Source organism: Saccopteryx bilineata, chromosome 2 (genome assembly GCF_036850765.1).
Source record: "Saccopteryx bilineata isolate mSacBil1 chromosome 2, mSacBil1_pri_phased_curated, whole genome shotgun sequence".
Lineage (NCBI taxonomy): Eukaryota > Metazoa > Chordata > Mammalia > Chiroptera > Emballonuridae > Saccopteryx > Saccopteryx bilineata.
Window position 1 is genome coordinate 154,350,349 of NC_089491.1, and position 21,275 is coordinate 154,371,623.

The 21,275-nt window shown below is 51.9% G+C and overlaps 1 protein-coding gene across 12 annotated transcripts in view; it reads right to left on the reverse strand.

The window, feature by feature from the left end:
- The window catches only part of CACNA1C (calcium voltage-gated channel subunit alpha1 C), a 786,403-nt gene that overhangs the window by 102,230 nt on the left and 662,898 nt on the right, over positions 1-21,275 (reverse strand). For all 12 annotated transcript variants that reach the window (XM_066258219.1, XM_066258227.1, XM_066258220.1 and 9 more), the window contains 8 exons: positions 20,056-20,162; positions 17,731-17,818; positions 17,094-17,201; positions 14,587-14,639; positions 14,134-14,280; positions 12,339-12,540; positions 10,092-10,250; positions 9,428-9,538 (listed from right to left, as the gene is read on the reverse strand). In XM_066258219.1, the coding sequence (XP_066114316.1) occupies positions 9,428-9,538; positions 10,092-10,250; positions 12,339-12,540; positions 14,134-14,280; positions 14,587-14,639; positions 17,094-17,201; positions 17,731-17,818; positions 20,056-20,162 (975 nt within the window). The remainder of the gene's footprint in view (positions 1-9,427; positions 9,539-10,091; positions 10,251-12,338; positions 12,541-14,133; positions 14,281-14,586; positions 14,640-17,093; positions 17,202-17,730; positions 17,819-20,055; positions 20,163-21,275) is intronic.

Genomic DNA, 21,275 nt, shown 5'->3' on the forward strand with positions numbered 1-21,275 from the left:
GGAGTGCTAACGAGTGGAAATCACAGGGGGACACAGTCAATGCAGGGTAAAGGAGCATTCTCAACAGAGCTGCCTCTGGGACGAGAGAGTCTACAGGCAGAAAGCAGGAAAACGTGGAGATTTCTGTGGTGATGAAAGATTGGTGATTTTAATGGTGTTTCCTAACATTAATATTCTGACTCTTTCCCTTTTTCTTCAGTTCTGTAATGTTTCTCATTTATTCACTCACACATGCCTCCATTAAACTTTCAGGGAATATCTCACGTGACACAAAAAGTGCATATTGACCATTTCTGCCTTGGAGGAACTCAGCCATCTAATTTTTGGCTTTGCAACATGAAAGTCTTCCATTGCAAGTGCCTGTCCATGCGTGCGCGCAAGCACGTGCACAGCAGGGTATGCTAGGTTATTGTTTCTCTGTCCTGAGCCCACCTCTCAGGTGACTTTCCCATCTTTTTAAAGTTCCTGTCCATTTAGATTGGGAAAGGAAATTCAAAATGAACAGACCATTCCAGGGGAATATACAGGTGGAGGAGAGGGAGGTAGAGACAGGGGGCCTCAGAGGAGGCGAAGGGCATAGAAATGGAGTGACTATTATTCATGTCACAGAGTTGTTATTTGAGAATGGCTTGCTTTCATTTTGCATTTGATTTGCTCCTACTTGCTGAGGACCCAGTCAGTGCAGAGCAACACCTTAGCTTGTTCACGTTGTTCATTTCAATGGGAGTGTAGTTAAGAGAGCTTGATTTTGGATCAAAATCTCCCCCAAAAATCACAACAATGACAACAAAAACTGGCTCTTTGATTTTGGACACACAATAGTTTTTTTCTCCGAACTTCCGTTTCCTAAAGACCATTTTACTTGTCTTATGGACTAGGATAATAAATGAAAATGGCTGATTCTTCACACACAACAGATATTACCTCTTTCCCTCCTTGTTTCTGAGTGTTACTTAGTTCTGGGAATGGATTCAAAACTGGTTAATGGGTTCACTTATCACTTCTTCTTAAGTAGGAATAGCAGGTGTTCTAGGGATGAATGAGGTGGTGAACTGGGGGCTCTACAAGATCCAAGGGTGGGCCGGAGTTACGCAAACTGACAAGTCTAGGGCTCACCGCCTGCCTGTAGTCACCACTGTGTCCCTGGCACCAAGCACACTGCCTGGTATGTTGGAAGCTCCACATGGTGTGTGTGGGTTTTTGGTTAACTAGGCTGCCGCAAAACACTGGGCAAACAGCATGCAGGCAAAGAGGTCTTGAAATAAACAGTATAAAGACCGAGGAGAACTAGAGACAGACAAAGAGAGGTAATGATGGAAAACGGGGCTTACAGCTTGTGAAGCCCAACGATGGGTGGCACTGGTCACAGGAAAGGGCGGTAGTTTTAGACATCAGCAGCACAGTTCACACTGTGTGTTAATGAAACCAAACATCAAGGATGCATGAAGACGAGGCTTGAGATTATATTACAGTGTGGGGCAGACATCTGGAGGAAGGGGCAGAAGACATGAGCTCAGGGTGCGAGCTGACTGAAGACAAGAATTGCAAAAGTGCCCAATTTAAAATGGAAATGAACAAGAGGGACATCGTAAGGCAGAAGGTAGAGTTCCTTCTGTGCTGAGTCAGAGAGCTGGTCACGAGCTCCCCGGGGCTGAGGGACCTTGCATGACACTTGGTCCATCTGGGGCAGTCTCTTTAGGAGCCTTGGTGACTTTTCAGATACTGTTGTGCCCTGTCTGAATATGTATCCCCCCACCACCATATTCACAAGCTGGAGTCCTGATGCCCAGTGGGGTTAGGAGGTGGGCAACTTGGGAGGTGATCACTTCATGAGAGTAACACTTTCAAGAACGGGATTATTGTTCTTACAAAAGAGATTCCACAGAAATTCCTCTCACCCCTTCTGCCACGTGAGGACCAGCAAGAAGGTACTGGCTATGAATCTAGAGGAGAGAATGCAACCATGCTGGAGCCTTGATCTTGGACTTCCTGCTTCTAGAACTGTGAGAAAATAAATTTTGTTGTTTATATGTTAACCTGGCTGTGGTGTTTGTTATAGCAGTCTGGGTGGACTAAGGCAGGTATGAGCTCACTCGGTCTCACCACAGTCCGGTAAGCCACTTGACGGAGAAACTGAGGTGCAGGAGAACAGTGCATATAGGGAGCATATGCTCTACCTGCCTACCCCCAATGCATTCAAGGAGATGCTGAGGGGGGGGGGGCTAGGTTCCTGGTTTTCAGGCTGCCAGAATTCTCTCTCTGTGCAATCTGGGGCAGTAGATGTTTGAGCAAAGAAATGGAGTAAAATTTGCTTTGTTAAAAATGTAAAGCCTCACAGAACAATTGTATCATGCAGAAATATATAGCTAACTGAAAATTTTGTTACAAGAGCGGATTATTGGTGAATGGTACAGTGAAAACCAGAGGTACAGCTGGAGAGAAAGTAGATCTTAGCAGGCAATGTAATTATCTGGAGAAAATGGCACCAAGTTTCTAAAAATTTTCAGCTTTCAAGGAGCGGCAATGACTCCAGAGCATCCCTCTCTGCTCGCCAGCTCGCTTTCTCCTTTCCTCTGCTGCCCTTTACTGGGCTCTAACGAAAACTCTCAGTAGCTCTAGGAGGAGTGGGTGGAGCGGCGTCTCTGCCGCCCATGCAGGGGGAGGCCGGGCCTGTGGAATCTGGTCTGCAGGTCTTCTGGCCCCTCCGGTGCTGCACTGGTGGCATGTAGAGGACTCTGGTCCTGCCATTCTTCTCACTGCATCCGCCCAGCCCGCCCAGGGCCCTTCAGGCTCACTCTGGTGGCTGTTGCCAGACCTCCCTCCTATGCGGAACAGTGGCTTGTCTGACAGAGGTTCACGTGCCCCTTTCTCTTGTGCCTCTGTTTCTGTAGAGTAGGCAATTTTTCGGAGCCTATCCTTGGTATGGCCCCCACTGGCCTTCATTGGGGACCGAGGGCACATCTGATTTTGGAAGTTAATCAAAACCAGAAAGCTGCCTGACCAGGTGGTAGCGCAGTGGATAGAGTGTTGGACTGGGATGCCGAGGACCCAGGTTCGAGACCCCGAGGTCGCCAGCTTGAGCGCAGGCTCATCTGGTTTGAGCAAAGCTCACCACTTTGGACCCTAGGTCGCTGGCTCCAGCAAGGGGTTACTCGGTCTGCTGAAGGCCCACGGTCAAGGCACATGTGAGAAAGCAATCAATGAACAACTAAGGTGTCGCAATGCGCAACGAAAAACTAATGATTGATGCTTCTTATCTCTCCGTTCCTGTCTGTCTATCCCTCTCTCTGACTCTCTCTCTGTAAAAACAAAACAAAACAAAACAAAACAACAACAACCAGAAAGCTGAGAAAATAGGGTGCCTGTCAGTAGACAATATAAAATGTTGGCCAAATCCTGCACATCTGGGGGCAGGTGGGAGGAGTCACAATCCCAGACAATTTAGATGGCTTGCTGTGAGGTGGGCTGGACCCCTAGCAGTGGCGGCCAGCGGGCAGGTCAGGGCAAGGACCAGGTGCAGGGGGACGATGCAGATGGAAATCAGGGGGCTGCTTTGGAAGTAGTGTCAAAAACATGAGGCAGCAGGTCTCTGTCCAGCGGCTGGGGGTGCAAGCACAGAGTCTGCATCCTGGGGAAGCATCGATGAGAACCATGCAGGGGCTAAGGCATACAGATTTGAGTTTCACTAAGGCACTAAAATGCTAATCTGGAACCCTAGTCAAAAGTCTGTGCTCACCAGGGTCACACCCTCCCTTCGGCCACAGCAGCAACACCCCGCCAGACCACACCCCTCCAAACCACACCTTCCTCAGGGCCAGGTCAGGAACTGGGTGGAAAGGGGCTGCAGGGGAGGAGTCAGCACTTGCAGCTGACAAGACAGCAGGGGGACATGGGGATGACTGGGAGAACCACTGGCTCAGGAGAAAAGTCACACGGGGGACTGGCAAGCAGCTGTCTCACCCTGTCAAGAGGGCTTTCCCTCCTGTGAGCTGATCCCTGGTAGAAAATCACCAGCTGCAGAGAGAGGAGGGGAGGATGAGCTAAACCCTTCAGCCTGAGGAAGCAGGACAGACAGGGCAGCAGGAACTGAAAATGCCCCGAGGAGGCGGCCGCCTGGAGCCGTGCTGCTCTGCGTGCCTGCGCAGGGGCTGGTGGCTGCTTGCCTCTGGAGAAATGTAAGTTAATCAAGTCCTTAAAAGTTAAAAACCAATCCCTCTGCTGCCCCAGCCACATTTTAAGGGCTCCCTTAGGCACAGGAGGCCAGTGCCTATCTCATAGACAGTGCACATGGGACATTTTAATTACTGCAGAAAGTTCCACTAGAAAGTGCTAGTCGGGAGGCCTCATTTCACCCCCTGGGTCCGAAATGTCTTTGGGCCCTAGTTTGTCCTGCAACGTGGAAGTGAGCCCCAGGCTTCAGTTCCTCATTATTTGTGAATGCTGCTGCTGGCAAGCTCAGTGTGTCTGTACCCTGGGGCTGGTTATCTCTCTGGACTATTCTCAGGCTGGAAGAAGCTGAAAAGAGAGACCAAGGCCTTGAAGGCAGAGAGCTGCCAAGGTCAAATCACTCCAGGCTCTCCTCCCTGGGGGAGGACCAGGAGGTAGTGAGCACAGTATTCTCCATGAGCAGGCAGTGGACAAAAGGAATGAGGGCAGTCTCAGAAATAGCAGCCCCTGCCCCTCCCCCCTCCATGATCCATGGGCAAGTCTATGGGAGGAGGAGAGCAGTTAGAAATCTTTTGTTGGGTGAGCTCCTCCTTTCCAGGGCAGACGGACTTCTAATGAAGAGGAGAAGGCAGAGCTCCATCCTCCGCTGCTTCTCATCCGTCCCCCTTGCTGAGCCGTCGTCAACAGCAAATCCCAGGCACCTATGTCACAGCATCCGTCCCGGTACTGAAACCTGTGCTGACCGTGGAGCGTCTGTGACTGGCATCGCTTTGGGAAATAGGTTTCTGTCCCTCCCGAGGTCAGAGCTGCCCAACTGTGGTGAAGCTTTTGAACCAGCTACCCAGGGTCAACCTGTTGGCCATAAACGTCCTGCTGGGTAGGTCCCTTTTCTCCTGCCATTCTTACCCTGGAGTTTTAATCAGGATTGTATTGTCTATGGGTCAGTTTGAAGAGACACGATATCTTTATAATATTAGGTTTTCCAGTTCATGTACATGATCTATCTCTCCATTCACTAAGTAGTCTTTAATTCCTCTTTATGAAATTTTATAGTTTTTCTCTGTAGATATCTGAGATATTTTTCTTTGTTAGATTTATTCTTAGGCATTGGATATTTTTCAGGGCTTATCATACAGAGTATCTTGAAAATATTTTTCCATCTCTTCTGATAAGTTTCAGTTCACAATAGGAAGACAACCCAGCAATTTAGTTATTTTCAGACCATTCTAACCAGAAGTTTGCATGCTGACCAACTTGGTCTTGCCCAATCAAGCGAGACCCAGGTGCTATCTGCTTATCTCTCAAGCATTGCTTTTATTCTCAAGAAGGGATTTCCTGTTGTGCTATTAGGTGTTCACATCCATCTTACTGTAATGTCTCTCTCTTTCAGACATCGTCAGACTCAGATCCCTGAGGTTATGGTGGGGGACAGAATTGCTCTAAACTGGTTTATATTCACCCATACTTTGTGTGTGTGTGTGTGTGTGTGTGTGTGTGTGTGTGTGTGTGTGTGTAACAGAGTGTGAATTTAAGGAGTGAGCCAGTTGAATTTGAGGAAGAGAATTACGTGACTAAATTCATTTTCCATAGCATGGTGAGAACAGGTAGAAATGAAGAATTTGGGAACATGAATCTCCAGGAAGACAATGAAAGGATGAAGGCAGGAGTACAGACTGACCACCCACCCATCCACCCAACCCACCGACCAACCCACCACAGAGACAAAAAGGACAGAGAAGCAAAGTCGAGTAGTGGCAACTTTATATAACTTATCCCAGGCTGTGACTAATGTCAATCTTTGATATCCTTGCTGCCTACTTGTTCTTCTACAGCCAATGCTTACAACCTGTGTTGACTGTGTGCAGACCCATGCACATCACACATGCAGTCACGCCACTGAGTTACAAGGTACCAACAGAACTCCGGTAACAGGAATATAGGAGAGCTGCTCTGTATTTTAGGCCACTGTCGGAGCCCTGGTTCTTGGGCCACATTCAGCTAGATCAGGGGTCCCCAAACTTTTTACACAGGGGGCCAGTTCACTGTCCCTCAGATCATTGGAGGGCCGGACTATGAAAAAAAACTATGAACAAATCCCTATGCACACTGCACATATCTTATTTTAAAGTAAAAAAACCAAAACGGGAACAAATACAATATTTAAAATAAAGAACAAGTAAATTTAAATCAACAAACTGACCAGTATTTCAATGGGAACTATGCTCCTCTCACTGACCGCCAATGAAAGAGGTGCCCCTTCCAGAAGTGCGGCGGGGGCCGGATAAATGGCCTCAGGGGGCCGCATGTGGCCCGCGGGCCGTAGTTTGGGGACCCCTGAGCTAGATGTTTCTATCAGGGCTTTAAGTAGTTTCTGGTTTGGTTTTCTGCCTAAAGCTCTTGGAAGTACTTTTCCTGGAGCCTATTCCGAAATGGAGAACATTGCTTAGTAAGAACCCAGGGAGCCCTGCTTTCCCAACGCTCCTCGCGCCTGGCCAGCCTTCCTGGCCGGCCAAACCAGTGACCCACCCCCTCTACTGCCAGAAGTCACCACAGAGGTTTCCATAGAAAAGGTCTGTTTCCTTTCTTTCCACCACAATCAGGCCCTGGTGGCTGGGGTGCAAATGGCCTTAGAGTGGTTCCCTTTCTCTAGGAAAAGTCTATCTTATTTTCCCGTTTTCTCACAAGAGAAAACTAAGGGTTGAGAAGACCTGCAGGCACTTTCTGGCTTAGACCACGACACCTGGCTAGTCTCTGGGAAGCTGTCTTTTTTGGAGATGTGCAAGGTTCATTCAGGTAGTGTGCCTTTCAGGTGGAGGCCCCTGCATAAGTCAGTGCCATTTGCGCCCCAGGGCAGGTTTGCTTAATACATCCCCTGCCCTCACGAGACATGCTTTAGGAAGTGCAGCGCAGGGCTCTGCACACTGTGTCAGATGTCGTCAGAAACACATCAAAGTCAATTGTGAAGTGACTTAAGGCTTTGATATATTTAAACCATATGAAACTAAGTAAAAATGATGCCAGTTTCTCTTCCTAGAGGCTGTCACCTGAGATTGAAGCTCAACTTGGCAATGATCCTGCATTTCTAGCCTCACCCAGTCACATTACTGTGAGCTGTGACCCTGTCGGAACTCCTGGGCCACCGGTGGGCAGAGGTACTGTGGGCCCTACAGAAGGTGGCCAGGGACATTCTCTAGGCCTGGACCAAAATTTATGCCCGTCAATGGGACTGGGCATGGAAGGGAAAGTGAAAAAGACTATAAAACACTGCCCTAGAGTTGATGAGAAAACACCATTCTTAGCACAAATGACCTTCATCAGGACCCTTATTCTCTGAAAATTAGCTCAAGTCCTTAGGCATTTCTTGAGTGAGAAGAAGATTCGGCATTTTAAGAATATTGTCTGTCCTGGCCCTGGCCGGTTGGCTCAGCGGTAGAGCGTTGGCCTGGCATGCAGGGGACCCGGGTTCGATTCCTGGCCAGGGCACATAGGAGAAGCGCCCATTTGCTTCTCCACCCCCACCCCCTCCTTCCTCTCTGTCTCTCTCTTCCCCTCCTGCAGCCAAGGCTCCATTGGAGCAAAGATGGCCCAGGTGCTGGGGATGGCTCCTTGACCTCTGCCCCGGGCGCTAGAGTGGCTCTGGTCGTGGCAGAGCGACGCCCCGGAGGGGCAGCGCATCGCCCCCTGGTGGGCAGAACTTCGCCCCTGGTGGGCGTGCCGGGTGGACCCCGGTCGGGCGCATGCGAGAGTCTGTCTGGCTGTCTCTCCTCGTTTCTAGCTTCAGAAAAAGAAAAAAAGAAAAAAAGAAAAAGAATATTGTCTGTCCTATCTTTGAAGTACACCAAAGGCTGCTTTCCTCTTTCTGAAAAGTACCCCATAGAACACGTGATGTGGACAGATGCGGACAGGTTGGTGTGGAAACACACTGACCCTGAGTCGGAGGTGTAGACCCTGCTCCCGGTCCTGCCGCTGAGAACTGGTGTCGTTATACTCCATTGCTCTGGACTTCACTTCCCTCTTCCCTACAGTGGGGTGCAAAAACCTATCGTATAGGGGCATTTTGAGGAATTACATGCAATGAGGTATGCGGAGCAAACGGTAGGTTTTCAAGAAATGTTAGTTGAGTGTGAATTCAAAGAAGATGATGGATAGCTAGTCAGTGAACGTGGGTCCAAGAGCCCAGGGGCACCCGCTTGCCCCAGTGAGTCCTGGGACATGTGAAAGTTTGCATAAAACTGGAATAGACATCCAAGGACTCCTCCTTTTCGCCTTCTATGATCTGTATTGCATCTGGGGAAAACTATCAAAGGCTGAGAAGAGAAGGTTCAGAGAGCCAGAGATATTTTCTCAAGTCAGCAATGGTACAATTCTCTCAGACCCAACTCTTTCCTGCTGTGGTGGCCTGGGGAGCCAGCGCTGACTTGCTCTGCACTCTCCTTCAGAAATAGCTGCCCGTGGTGGGAAAACCAGGCCAGTGGGAGCCAGGGATGCTGACTGGTCCTCAGGGATAGAAGATGCAAGGTGCTGCTCAAACCAGCCCGCTCCTCCTAACTCAGGACAACAGGGTGGGGAGGGTTACGGAGGGCAGATAATCCAAGGTCACAGGGAGTCCAGCCTTCTCTACCCCGCCTCATTCACACAGGGCTCTACTCTTGTCTTCCAAACTGGTTCTGAGGAGCTGCTTACAAAAAGCAAGGCACAGACATTTGCAGGTAATTGTCCTTCCCAGACCAGAAGGACCAAGGGAGCAATGACGTAACCTCCCGAGGAGAGGAACAGGAGGCCCCCGTGGGCCCAAGCAGAGGCACCCTGCTGAGCTCCTCACAATGAGGTTGGTCTGCGTGGCTGAAGAACGGGAGGAGGTGAGCACAGAGGCCTGGGTGGATCTGGGGCGCTGGGCCTGGAGAGGTTTGGTTTGCCACTGTGGGCACTGTCTCTTCTAGATTATGTACTGGGGAGGGGGTCAGAGACAAAGTGAGAACTGGGGTAACAGAGAGGATCACCTGCCTCCCCTAGGATGGGAAGGCTCAGCTCAGGGAGGAGTCTGCTTCCTGCACACCTCTGCCATGGTCCAGACCATGAGCTAAGATCCTGTCTCAAAGGACTGAGCTGGTCCAATCTTGGCAGGTTTAGGAGTTAGAGGGCTTCTCTATCATCAGAGAAGATCTGGTCCTTCACTGATCATCTGCCCCTCACGCTCCTCCTTTCCATACGGTACTCCATCGCCCCAGCACCCGCGCACCAGCCTTCCCCAGAGGCCTACCTTGGGTTTGAAGGCAATGAGCTTCAGAATCATCTCCACAGTGAAGAGACCGGTGAAGAGCATGTTGAGGATGTTCATGGCGATTTTAAACAGGCAGCTCTGACCGTAGTGCTGAGGGGAGAGGAGAAACCGGTAAAACGGGCAGGGGCGTCCCTGCTCCTCACCACCCTGGTCTCAGCACAGCTCTTCCTCGAACCCAGTCCTGGAGGTCCACCCACATCTCCGGGGGTGCTCACGCGGGCTCTGGAAACCTTACAAGTTCTTCCCTTCCCTGCCACATCAGAAAGCGGAGGATGGCCGAGTTCTGCGTTCCCGTCGTGACTGGTTATGACAACTTCACAGAGAACCCTGGTCCTCAGAGGGGCTGTAGCATGAGCTGACCTCCCTGAAGACCTCCCTGTAGAGCCAGCCTCCACATGCCACGCCTTATTGGCAGCGATGAACACCTCGAGCTTACCCCGTTCTCCACTTCCTCTACTTTGCCGTTTTCTCAAGCTAGGTGCCTACTGAATCTTTATTAAGGCTCCAGAGAGGAGCTTGTACCTGAGAAAGAACATCACCAGGAAGGTGACAAACCAGACATGCCGGTGCCCTTTTACCCTCCAGTTCCCCCCACAGCACCGTCCCCCACGCAGGCATCACGGGACCGGGGCCCAGGACGAACCTGCATGGCCAAGCAGATGGTGTTGAGCAGGATGAGGACGAACATCAGGTATTCAAAGTAGGTGGAGTTGACCACATACCAGACTTTGTACTGGTGCTGGTTCTTGGGTATGTACCTCCGCAGGGGCCGGGCCTTGAGGGCATATTCCACACACTGCCGCTGGGAGGGAGGCCGCCGGAAGGTGGCAGGACGGGAGTGGGAGAGAGTGTGGTTAGCGACCTGCACGGTCTGTGCAGGGTGGCAGAGGGCGGCGGATGTTAACGGAACGACACGACGCCTGGACGGCAGGTTCTCTGGGAGTCAGAGGATAATCCATTGCTCTAGCTTGTTTACAGGTTTGAGGCATTATTTGAACATTTTTAAAATGTTCTTGCCACTCCTTCAATCAAGGACAGAATCTCCTCTACTTAATCTCCTTACCAAGCTTAGCTGGGGAGTGCATAGCTCCTTTTCCCCAACATGTAATGCCCGGTATACTATGGACACTTAGTTGACATTTTATTTCCTCTGCTACGGACTCCCCTTGGGGCATTTCTCTCCTCACTTTTTCTTTCTTATCCCAAATCAATCTTCCTTATTTACCAACATCCATGGATCAGCGGACATGGTCACGGATGAGCAAGGAGAACTCAGGCTAACCAGGGTCTTGGGACTCCAGCAGAGAACCAGCTCATTTCTCAGCACGACGCCCCCATTTCCAAGTCAGGATGGGGAGTCCCCCAGCCTCTTTTCCCACCCACAACCTCCATGCCCCGCTTCTAAGCCTGACCCGCCTTACTTCCTCCTTTCTCTCCATCTCTCCTATCACTGACCTGGTGGGAGATGAGAACTAATCATCTCTCACCTACACTTCCTAACTGGCCTCTTTCTTTCCTGTCTTACTTCCAACACGAAGTCCACACAGCAGCAGGAATGATGAGTCTAAACTCGAGACATTGGAAATCCGTGAGGGGTCCTGCTGGCCTAGCTGGGGCAGAGCTGAGCGTCCTGGGCCATGCTCCTTTCCAGAAGCAGACCTGAAGTCGCTCACACACTGGGATGTATCTCCCCACAGAATCTCCCTGCAGGGGAACCTAGCTGGGGACCTCACCTCAGTAGCGACACACTACTGTCCAGCCTACCAGCTTCGTTCCTCATCGTGGAGTCACCAGCCCTTGTTCTCAGGCCAACAGAACAGGCCACGGTGCTGAGGGTTCACAGAGAGATGCCTACCCAAGCCTTTTCCTGACCCCGCCTCAGGCCGAGGCTCTGGGTTTATGTGAGAAGCCATTTCCTAGTGGCTTTCCAATGCTGTGCTTTTCCCCATCCCAGAACTCCCACTCCCTCATTGTTCATCAACGGGGTTAACCCACATGGGCGCTTTCTAACCTGTCTGCTCCTTCATAGGGCACAGGACTTTTTCCCGGAGTCTGTCACAGAGTCTCCTTATGTAGACCCTGAAAAACTACAGTGTGTCCATAAAGTCATGGTGCACTTTTGACCGGTCACAGCAACAAAAGATGATAGAAATGTGAAATCTGCACCAAATAAAAGGAAAACCCTCCCAGTTTCATACCTACTCAGTGCAGTTTGATGTGGGCTATCCCGTAGCCTCTACAGACTCGTCACTGACTGATGGCTTACCAGAACGGGGTTTCTCCACCAAACTGCCGGTTTCCTTCAACTGCTTATCCCACCCAGTAATGTTATTCCTATGTGGTGGCGCTTCATTATAAACGCGCCAATATTCACGTTGCACTTTGGTCACGGATTCGAATTTAGCGAGCCACAGAACACACTGAACTTTCCTCTGTACCGTCCACATCTCAACTGGCATGGCCATGGGCTGCTTCACTGTATACACGATGTTATGTCACCATCTGCGCATGCACACATGCTGCCACATCATCCTACAGAAACTAGGAGGGTTTTCCTTTTATTTGGTGCAGATTTCACATTTCTATCGACTTTTGTTGCTTTCCTGTGACCGGTCAAAAGCGCACCATGCCTTTACGGACACACTGTATTTGTTGGCGGGATGAATGTCTCTGATAGATCTGGGATTTGCATTTCTTTTGCTCAGCTTCCTCCAAAACACTGGGAGCCCTATTTTCACTGTAGGAGGAGAGATGATCTGAGCCTCCACGTGGGCCTCTGTCCTGACTGCAGCCTCTCTCCCAGAGGAGTGCAAGGGGCCTGTTGCTGGCATTTGTCATGTGGCCCTGCTGCCCCCTTGCCACTTTGTCCCTTTCTTTCTGAGGAAGCTACCTGGTTCTTGTCCAGCTCACAGTTCTTGTACTCCTGCTCCCCCTGCTCCTGGAAGGTGACGATGACAAAGCCTACGAAGATGTTCATCATGAAGAAGGCAATGATGATGATGTAGATGATGAAGAAGATGGAGATCTCCACGCGGTAGTTGTAGATGGGGCCCTTGTCTTCCGTGTGGGAGTCGATGGAGCGGTACAGCAGCCTGGAGGGGAAGACAGGCCCCACGGCGGGAACCAGAGAAGCAGTGTCAGCTCTGCGGAACGATGGCCCTGCTGCTCCCAGGGGTCCCTGGGCTCAAGGGTGCAGGAAGCAACTCTAGGCTGGGAGTAAAAAGATCTGGTTCTAGTCACAGCTATGCCATTTACTGGCCTTGTGACCTTGGGGAAATCTCTTAACCTCTTTTGAGCCTCAGATTCCTCATATGTAAAATGGAGACAACAATTCCTGACTTTTCTGCCTGGCATGGTACTTGATATAATGTACAAAAAGGTGTTTTGAAATTTTCAAGAATTATTTTAATGTCACGTGAATCATGGACACTGATTGCAAATAATGGAGATATTGGTAAATATTCAAAGAACTTTGCAAACTGACATAGACTCAGAAAACATAAAATAAATCTATCAGAGATCAAATATTCACTTAGATAAAAATACTAGCTAACAAATGACCCAGGCTCATTCAGATCATCAGCAATTTTGAAGTTACACTCAGGTGGTGACATGTGAATGCCACCCATTGGGGCCTGGGCTTGGTGTCCATCATGCTTGTTCTTCCTCACAGACAGGGCTGTCTCTTCCCCTCTCTTTCTTAGCTGGTGCGGTAATCTGTTATCTACAAGATAGTATTTATATTTTACCATGTCATAATGGTGATTCTTACCTAAGAGCCAAGAGCTATTGTTGACTTATAAGTATGTAGAATTTCATGACTTTTAAGTGATAGTCTCCCTGGACTACAAGCTGCCTGGGACAGGTGACAGAGTAGGGGCTGAGCAGCTGGTGGTCTGGGCATGGAAACGCTGCCTCTGCAGAGAAATTTGGACCCGGGCTTCCATCTGTTTCTTACTTTCCACTGTAAATATCTTATTTTTTTTTTAATTTTTTATTTATTTATTTATTCATTTTTTAGAGAGGAGAGGGAGAGACAGAGGGGAGAGAGAGAGAGGAGAGACAGAGAGAAGGGGGGAGGAGCTGGAAGCATCAACTCCCATATGTGCCTTGACCAGGCAAGCCCAGGGTTTCGAACCGGCGACCTCAGCATTTCCAGGTCGACGCTTTATCCACTGCGCCACCACAGGTCAGGCTCCACTGTAAATATCAACATGGCTTTCTCTAAGGAGGCTGACATAGAATCTAGTAAAACAGAGAGCTCTCCGCCATCTTCACCCACACTGAGTGCGTGTTGGGAATAGCCATCTGTATCCCATGGTGATTCCAGGGCCCACACTGGAGAAACTCCCCACAACCTGCTCCCAGATGTCATGAGGGTAAAAACAGGGACCCCTATCACTGGGGCTCACTCAGAGGTTGGGAGGAGTGCTTAAAAGGAGCTCATTTTTGGCTGGAGTTTCTGAAATATTGACATCTCCTAGAAAAAGAAGAGTCTGTGTTTCAGCAGTGATGATGGCTTACCAGTCATTCTAGAAACACATCTCTACTTCCTGGGGAGGACTCAGGTAAGTAAGACCCCTGGGAGGGAATGTGGGGCAGCAATAAAACTTGGAGACTGTGTGTGAAGACAATTATCTCGGCCTCTAATATCAGGATGGACAGGCCTTGATTTGTATACTCACTCTGGCCACCCCTCAAAGGTGGAGACAGTGAAGAGAGCCATCATGGCTGCCAGAACGTTGTCAAAGTCAAACTTGCTGTTCTCCCAGCTGCGGGGCTGGATGATGGGGTGGTCAACCTCCCCGTCCTTGTATGTGATGTAGTTACCCCTGAGAAAGGAGAAAGAAGAGCTCATTCTGGGTCTCTCATCTTTCACACTTGATCTGCCAATGACTCCTGGCATGCTGGGTAGGCTGGGACTAGCTCGTGTAAACTCCCCAGTTCTAGCCATTGGAAGGAGCATCGGTGGGTAGCGCCTGTTACATGTTATGTTCATGGGACCAGATTATCCCCAGGTAAAAGTCCAGCTGCCACTGCTGTCTGAGAAGAAATGGGCTGTGCCTCTGCTCATGCCTGGTTTCAACCCTCCCTGAGTTAACCAGCCTGGGTACCGGCTGCCCACCAGCTGTACTCACTTGCAATCTGCCTCAGTCTGCTTGGAACTATCCGAACAGGTGTAAAGCTTCCCCTGGAAGGCAGAAGAAGAAAGTGATTGGAGATGTCCACTTACCAATGACTCAATCAGAAATGATCACCACCATAGCCCTGCACTGTGCTAAGGAGTTGAGATAAAACGTGCAAGAAGAGGAGAATTTTGGCAAGGAAGACCCGAGACCCAGGCATGAAGCAGTCAAGGCCACGGGGACCACTGGGATTCACAAGTGGAGCTGCAATCCCCGAGTGCTGCACCCCTGAGGAGGCCCTGTGAGGAAGAGAGGGGTGGAACTGGATGTGGAGAGAGGACCTGGGTGGGAGGGAGTCAAAGGCTATTATCTGGTGGGTGGGAGAGGGCAGGGAAGAATGCTTCCCATGGGAGAAGAACAGAAACAAAAGGACTGAAGCAAAAAAGAGCAGGCACGAAGGACGCCGGCCTCCCTGGAGTGGAGGGGCACTGTCAGGAAGCAGGAGAGAGCCTGGTTGGAGGCGGAGCTTTGAACGCTGGTGGAGAAGGGTCTGCTTGGTGCTGTGAGAAATGGGAACCCTGCCTAACCTGTGGTGGCGCAGTGGATCAAGCGTCGACCTGGAATGCTGAGGTCGCCGGTTCAAAACCCTGGGCTTGCCTGGTCAAGGCACATATGGGAGTTGATGCTTCCTGCTCCTGCCTCCCCTTCTCTCTCTCTCTCTCTCTCTCTATCTATCTGTCTGAATCTCTTTTCTAAAATGAATAAGTAAAAATAATTAGAAAAGGGAACCCTGCAGGTTTTGCGCAGATGCCTGATTTGACGTGGAGGTTTCAGAGCAGAGGAGACTGTCGTCTGCCCCACTAGACGGAAGGGGAGACCTGAGGGCCAGCAGCACTGAGAGGGCGAGAGGTCTCCGCCCGGTGGAGCAGCGCCTCCTTCCAGGCCTGCCTTTCTGGTCCGGGAGGCTGACTGCAGGGCTGTGATGGCTTCAGCCCAAGTCTGACCCAGGCCACAGTCCTGGTCCGGGAGGCTGACTGCAGGGCTGCCATGGCTTCAGCCCAAGTCTGACCCAGGCCTCGGTCCTGGTCTGGGAGGCTGACTGCAGGGCTGCGGTGGCTTCAGCCCAAGTCTGACCCAGGGACGGTCCTGGTCCGGGAGGCTGACTGCAGGGCTGCGGTGGCTTCAGCCCAAGCCTGACCCAGGCCACGGTCCTGGTCCGGGAGGCTGACTGCAGGGCTGCGATGGCTTCAGCCCCAGACTGACCCAGGCCACGGTCCTGGTCCGGGAGGCTGACTGCAGGGCTGCGATGGCTTCAGCCCCAGTCTGACCCAGGCCACGGTCCTGGTCCGGGAGGCTGACTGCAGGGCTGCGGTGGCTTCAGCCCCAGTCTGACCCAGGCCACGGTCCTGGTCCGGGAGGCTGACTGCAGGGCTGCGGTGGCTTCAGCCCCAGTCTGACCCAGGCCACGGTCCTGGTCCGGGAGGCTGACTGCAGGGCTGTGGTGGCTTCAGCCCCAGTCTGACCCAGGCCACGGTCCTGGTCCGGGAGGCTGACTGCAGGGCTGCGGTGGCTTCAGCCCCAGTCTGACCCAGGCCACGGTCCTGGTCCGGGAGGCTGACTGCAGGGCTGCCATGGCTTCAGCCCAAGTCTGACCCAGGCCACGGTCCTGGTCCGGGAGGCTGACTGCAGGGCTGCGGTGGCTTCAGCCCCAGTCTGACCCAGGCCACGGTCCTGGTCCGGGAGGCTGACTGCAGGGCTGCGGTGGCTTCAGCCCCAGTCTGACCCAGGCCACGGTCCTGGTCCGGGAGGCTGACTGCAGGGCTGCGGTGGCTTCAGCCCCAGTCTGACCCAGGCCACGGTCCTGGTCCGGGAGGCTGACTGCAGGGCTGTGGTGGCTTCAGCCCCAGTCTGACCCAGGCCACGGTCCTGGTCCGGGAGGCTGACTGCAGGGCTGTGGTGGCTTCAGCCCCAGTCTGACCCAGGCCACGGTCCTGGTCCGGGAGGCTGACTGCAGGGCTGCGGTGGCTTCAGCCCCAGTCTGACCCAGGCCACGGTCCTGGTCTGGGAGGCTGACTGCAGGGCTGTGGTGGCTTCAGCCCCAGTCTGACCCAGGCCACGGTCCTGGTCCGGGAGGCTGACTGCAGGGCTGCCATGGCTTCAGCCCCAGTCTGACCCAGGCCACGGTCCTGGTCCGGGAGGCTGACTGCAGGGCTGCGGTGGCTTCAGCCCCAGTCTGACCCAGGCCACGGTCCTGGTCCGGGAGGCTGACTGCAGGGCTGCAATGGCTTCAGCCCCAGTCTGACCCAGGCCACGGTCCTGGTCCGGGAGGCTGACTGCAGGGCTGCGGTGGCTTCAGCCCCAGTCTGACCCAGGCCACGGTCCTGGTCCGGGAGGCTGACTGCAGGGCTGCGGTGGCTTCAGCCCAAGCCTGACCCAGGCCACGGTCCTCTTCATGCTGAGCCGCCAGGTCCCTTTCCCGGGAACATAGACAGGAGGAGAGGGGAGAGCAGGAACCTTACCTTGAAGAGCTGGACTCCAATGCAGGCGAACATGAACTGAAGTAGTGTGGTGACAATCACTATGTTCCCAATGGTCCGGATGGCCACGAACACACACTGAACCACATGCTGCAGTGGGGAACAAGGCAGGAGGGGACGTGCTTTCCAGAAAGGCCGGGAGCCCAAGCTTCCTTTGGCCAAGCCCTGCTCTCCGGGAAGGCAGCACGGGCAGCCCTTCCACCACAGTGAGGGGACTCAGGCTCAGAGGGCAAAGCCCCCCCCCCCCCCCCGGGTCACAGGTGACGGAACCCGGTGGAACGCAGAGGCCCTCATGGGCTCTAGGTAACTGCAGGGACAAAAGTGCTGCTAACTTCCCACTTGCAGGGGTAGGAATATGGGGACCTCGTCGCCAGCAAGGGCACTGGGTTTGTGTGTAGGTCTCCTTTTTGCAAAGTTTTGCTCAGGAGTCTAAATTTTGGGCAGCAGCCTGTCACTGTTCTTGAAGCAGGACTGGAGAAGCAGGCAGGAGCGAGGCGAGCTCCAGCAGGGCAGCCACAGGACCTGACCGTGACCTCCCACCTCAGCCCAGCATCTGCCGGTCATCAGAACGGTTGAAGCGCGCAGGGTTGACGCTCCCACGCTGACCCGCCCTCCTCACCTTTAGTCCCTTGGCTCTGTTGATGGCTCTCAGGGGCCTGAGTACTCGCAGAACTCTCAAAATCTTTACAACATTTATAGCACTGGACCTGGAAGAGAGAAGCAGGGCAGGGAGTGAGCTTCTCCTGTCTCTGCGGTGAGGAGTATCGGGCAGGCTATCTCCAGGCAAACCTGTAAAGATGTAAAGGGGCTTTCTCACCCCAGGACCCTTCTCTATTCCCAGCTCCCACCCCATGAGGACCTGGAACAGCTCCTGCCACCTGGACTTTCCTGTGGGTGAGTGAGTAATACAAAAAACAACTCACTAGCAATACCATGTGGTCCTCAGGGGCCAAAGAGTCACTGAAGAGACAGCTTTGGGAGCGCAGACCTGAGATCAAATCCAGCCCTGCTATTCCCCAGACAAAGCCCTGAGGGTCAGTTTCCTAACTTTTCTGGTCCCTAGTATCTTCATCTGTAAGATCAGATGGTCATCACTTCATAAGGTTGTTGCAAGGATGAAGTAGCATATGAGTCATCTAGCAACGTGCTTGGCACATACTATGAGCTGAATAAATGGTAACTTCATTGTTATGCCTGAGAAGGACATGACTGCACTGGAAGAAATACAACACAAATGGTGGCACTTCAGGCCTGTGGCAGGAGGTGGAGGGCACTGGCAGGAGACATTTTGGCTGCTCATCTCTAACACGTGTCCTGGGTAGTGGCCCAGTATCCTTATATGTGCAACGCTCTGGTTCATAGCAGTCAGGACTTGAAGTAACGGGTTCTACACACAGGTCTCACACCCCCTGGACCCCAGGGCCACAGAAGAACTTGAAGCTGCCTTGGGCCATCATTGTTCCTTACTGGAAGGGAGGCACGAGGGCATGAGCCCCCACTGGCACCTTGGCAGGAGGGGTCATCCACCCACCCAGGTAGCCTGATTCACCATGCCAGCTTGTGAGCAACTCTGAGACGTATCCTAACCCTCACACTCTACCGTCTGATTGAGATAATCCTTTCTAGCTTTCAGAGAGCCTTATACCTAACCTGGGACTTAAACAATGTCCTTTATGACACAACAGCAAGTGCTAACTTCATTCTTCAGGTGGTCACGACGATGTGCTTGAAAGGAGCTGGTGCATTTACTGCAGAGGATCCAAAGGGTGTCCCTATCTATCTGAGTATCAGGGAGGGGGTTGGTTTGCATTGAATCCCAATGGAAGGAATTTAAAGGTCAGATGGAAAGGTACAGTTTAAAGGGGAGAGTTATCAGTTCAAGGTTAAGCAGTGATTTTGTGGTAGGGATGGGATTAGAATCCAGACCTGCAGGCTCACAGACAGATGGTCTTGGGTCATATAATTAACAATCAGAGGGAGAGTCTCACTCAGAAAGCCCCCATTCTCATGCTTTCTATGCTGACCATAAAAACACCCTTGGAGGGGACACCCAAGGTCATTTTCTTTGTCATTGGTATGACCTTGGGAAAGTCTCACAATGCCCTGAACTTCAGTTTTGCTCTCTATAAACTGGGGATAACAGCATGTGCCCTGCCCACCTCATAAGCTTGTGTCAGGAGCCCCGCAGAATGTGTATGTGAAAGTGCTTAGAAAGTTGAAGTGCAGGGTTAGCATAATTGTCTGGTTAAACCTGGGAGAAACTTGTGATCAGAGTCTCTTAGACCCAAGCGAGTTTGCAGCCTTGGTTGTACCACCATACACCCTAGAGAGCTTTTTAAAACCTTACAGCCCTGGCTATACCCCAGACCAAAAACAAACAAACAAAACCCCCCCCCAAAAAAACTCCCCAAAAAATAACCCCCAAAAAACCACTCTGGGACAAACATATTTTTAAAAGCCACGTAGGTCATTTCACTGTATAGTCATGATTGAAAATAATTCTTTCGCTCTCTGTCTTTCTTTTACCAGGTGCTTGGCCTAGCAAAAGAAGTGAGAGAAAGGGAGGGAGGATGACCAGAAATCAGGGCAGATCATGACAGTGGCATGTCCTTGGAGCTGAGGGCACCCAAGGGCACTGGGCGCATATGAGAGGGTAGGAAGGCCCGGAGGCTTTCTCCTCATTATACCTGGGCCTGACACCACCTGCCATGGGAAGAGCCGGACACGTAGACAGATTCTTGCTGGGTCCACAAGTGTGACACCATTGAGGACATGACACGACAGAAGAAAAATCAGAGCCACCATGCTGTACAAGTCAGAGGCCTCCCCCATTCACACCACAGGCTCACGGCGGGGTGCAGGAAGGCCCTCTGGAGTTTTTATGTCTGGTTGGTCCCCCATTCCCAGTTAAACGACCTACTGTGGTGGAGGGGGCCCTACTCACTGGATGCCAAAGGAGATGAGGGACACGCTGACCACCAGCAGGTCCAGGATGTTGAAGTAGTTTCGGCAAAAGGAGCCCTTGTGCAAGAAAGCTCCATAAGCAGTCATCTGCAGAGAGGCACAGAGAAGCATCAGCGTGAGTGGCACCTGCCCAAACTCCAGAGACGTCCGCACCCCTTACTCCCCTCCCACGGTACCCAAGGGCCCCGCTGAAGAGCAGTGAGGTGACAGAGGGCCAGGGCAGGCAGGACCGAAGAAGGAGATACAGTGCTAAGAAAAGCATTCTGCAACCATTTACACCAGTGGTCCCCAACCCCCGGGCCGCGGACCGGTCCGCAGAGAAAGAATAAATAACTTACATTATTTCCGTTTTATTTATATTTAAGTCTGAATGATGTTTTATTTTTAAAAAATGACCAGATTCCCTCTGTTACATCAGTCTAAAACTCACTCTTGACGCTTGTCTCGGTCACGTGATACATTTATCCGTCCCACCCTAAAGGCCAGTCCGTGAAAATATTTTCTGACATTAAACCCGTCCGTGGCCCAAAAAAGGTTGGGGACCACTGATTTACACAACCAAGAATCTGCAGCCCAGATATATCCATGCCTCCTTCTACCCACCAGGCAATTCCAGAATCTTTAATCCTATCTTTGAAGCCCTTCCAAATCAGGCCGCCATCCCTTTCTTATTTTCTGCTCTTCCTCCTCATGTGGCCATGGCTCCAGCCCTGAGGGGCCCTTTGCTGATGCTGTCCTAACCAGGTCTCCCAATCTCCTCTGCAAATTCCACCTCCCTCAGGGCCGGCTTGGGCACAAGGCCTTTGGGGGAAGATGGGGCATGCCCAGTGGGGTCACAACTGTCCTGGCTTCCCAGGACTTTCCCAGTTCAGTTCTGAAAGCCTGGGGTCCCAGGCAGCCACTCAGTCTCAGGCCAGGTGGGATAGGTGGTCCTCTCCTGCGTGGTGAGAGATGTTCTAGCATCCCTCCACTTCCTAAACTCAAACAGGGCTTCCGATCTGTGCCAAATATTCTAAACTCAGTGCCACTGTCTTACTTCTAGACTGCCTGTTCTTTCAGGGCCAGAGCTGTGCCCCTGTCCCGGGGGCTGCGAGCTGCTGTGTTACAGGGTGCAGTCTCTGCGGTACAGAGCCCAGCGCTGTTGTATGATATTCGTGTGGCCTGGGCAAGTGGCTGAACTAGTCTGTGTTTCAGTTTCCT